Source organism: Lipotes vexillifer, unplaced genomic scaffold (assembly GCF_000442215.2).
Source record: "Lipotes vexillifer unplaced genomic scaffold, Lipotes_vexillifer_v1.1 scaffold425, whole genome shotgun sequence".
NCBI lineage: Eukaryota > Metazoa > Chordata > Mammalia > Artiodactyla > Lipotidae > Lipotes > Lipotes vexillifer.
In genome coordinates, this window is record NW_006785433.1 from 619369 (window position 1) to 621545 (window position 2177).

Below are 2177 nucleotides of genomic sequence, written 5' to 3' on the forward strand. Positions count from 1 at the left end.
CTTCCCAACCTTCCAAGTTGTCCCCCTTCTGCATCAACCACCTTGCACTGTTTTGGGAATCAGAAATGAGGAATCAGACAGTAAGTGGGGCAGTTGGGGAGTGGTGGAAATCTGTGGGAGTGTTTGTGGTTGTCACAATGACAAAGGGCATTTACTGATATTTAGTGGGTTATCGAACCTGGATTTGGGTCCCCTTGCCTGACATGCAGCAAAGCCAACCTGTTGACACTGGGTTGTGGTGAAGGAAAGTACAGCATTTATTGCAGGGTGCCAAGCAAGAAGGATGGGCAGCTCATGCTCAAAAGTTCTGAACTCCCCAGTGGCTTTCAGGGAAGGGTTTTTAAAGGCAAGGTGAGGGAGGGGCCACAGGGTGTGTGATCAGCTTGTGCTCAATTCTTGGCTTGGTTGGTATTAAGGTGAAGTTTCAAGCATCGTTAATCTTCTGGTTTCAACCAGTCTGGATCTATGTGCTTGAAGTCAGTAGTTTTCACCTGATGGGGTTCTGCTTCCTGTAAAAACAACTTAGCAATGTGTGTCAGATATTTATCTATATATTTCAGGGAACTGGAAGTGTGGTGACTCCGCTATCTGGCTGATTTATAGTCTAAATTGTTACCAGTTTCCCCACCCAACAGCTATTCTTTTTTTCTACCTCTTCACCTTCCCTAATCATTAACTCTTGAGCCAGCCTTTTAAGACTCAGGGGAAGCCTGGAAGACTAAAGCAAAAGCCTTTTTTCTTCAAAGGACAGGGACACAGGGACTTGTATATGGTTTCAGGTGGAGGCCAGTGTGCCTGGGTCTGCACAGCACAGTTCAGCACAAGGAAGAAAGGTCCTGTGTCCTACAGCATGCCTGAATATCTGACTGGACACTCATCTGAGCCTGGAACTTGTGTCCGCTTAAAGCACAGAGTAAGTTTTGCAGGATAAAGTATACTTTTGCACAGAATGTTAGTGAACACCCAGACCTCTTTTTGATTTTACTAAGTCGCTATGTGAAAGGCTGAAAGACTTCTGATCTTCTGCTTCCGAATCCTGACTTTTTTCATGCTAAGTGCTTTATTATATTTTTTGTGTAGTCATGAACTGAACATTTACATAGTAAAACAGATATTATCATGAAATGCTTATTATAATAAAGGAGCCCTGGGGTTAATCAGTATGAGAAGCATTGCTATAGAAAATTAAGCAATAGTAGAGAAATTCTTTCTCCACTTGTCCATGTGTGCCCACATAATTCCATGTAGGAGTCATTGAAAGAAAAGGACAGTGGTGTGAATCTAAGTATTTAATAAGGAATGCAATCCCAATAAATTCTGTATTGCCATATTTCTATAGAAGCCTTGAACTGATTTTCTTTTGCCAGGTCATATCAGCTAGATCTTCTTTGTGTCTGTCGTTGCAGATGGCGTTTAATGATTGCTTTAGTTTGAACTATCCTGGCAACCCTCAGCCAGGTGATTTGATTGAAGTGTTTCGTCCTGGCTATCAACACTGGGCACTGTACTTGGGTGATGGGTACGTTATCAACATAGCACCTCTAGGTAAGGTTTGTTTCCAGAAGCTCCTGGGAGCTTTTTAGGTTTCTTGTTACAAGAAGGAATCATGAACAAAATCATAAAATAAAACAGACTAGAAATAAAATGTAGAAAGTAGATAAATCCAACTGATCTAGGTTTACAGAAGGACCTTCTAAGACTAAAGTGGCATTGAAGAAATCACAAAAGCCAATTAACATTAAAATTTTAAACCTCTGGATTAAAAACACAGTTAAAAAGTAAATAATCAGCTGGGGAAAATATTTGCCACAAACATGACAAGAGTCACAATGTCTTTATATATAATACAAATAGATTATTTCAATTCATTCAACATCTATTTATAGATTTTCCAGTATGTGCCAAAGGCTATTCTAAATGCTAGGGATACATAAGCCAGTCCCTACACAGTGGAGCTTACATTCTAGTGGAGAGAGAGGGAGACAGAGACAGAGAGAGAGGGAGAGAGGGAGAGAGCGAGAGAGGGAGAGAGCAAGCCTGAGAGAGGGAGCATGAACAAAATACAGAAAGTAATGTTAGATTAGAGATAAGTGAGAATGGAGAAAATCATAGAAGCAGGATAGGAAGTGCTGGGAAGTTGTGGCTGGGGGGGGGTTTAAATTACTAGGGAGGGGAAA

At 41.1% G+C, this 2177-nt stretch overlaps 1 protein-coding gene across 1 annotated transcript in view; it reads left to right on the forward strand.

Moving 5' to 3' along the window:
* Positions 1–850: 850 nt before the first annotated feature.
* Positions 851–2177, forward strand: part of PLAAT1 (phospholipase A and acyltransferase 1) — a 14918-nt gene continuing 13591 nt past the window's right edge. Inside the window, exons 1-2 of the mRNA XM_007457593.1 lie at positions 851–913; positions 1407–1545. Of these exons, the coding sequence (XP_007457655.1) occupies positions 851–913; positions 1407–1545 (202 nt within the window). The remainder of the gene's footprint in view (positions 914–1406; positions 1546–2177) is intronic.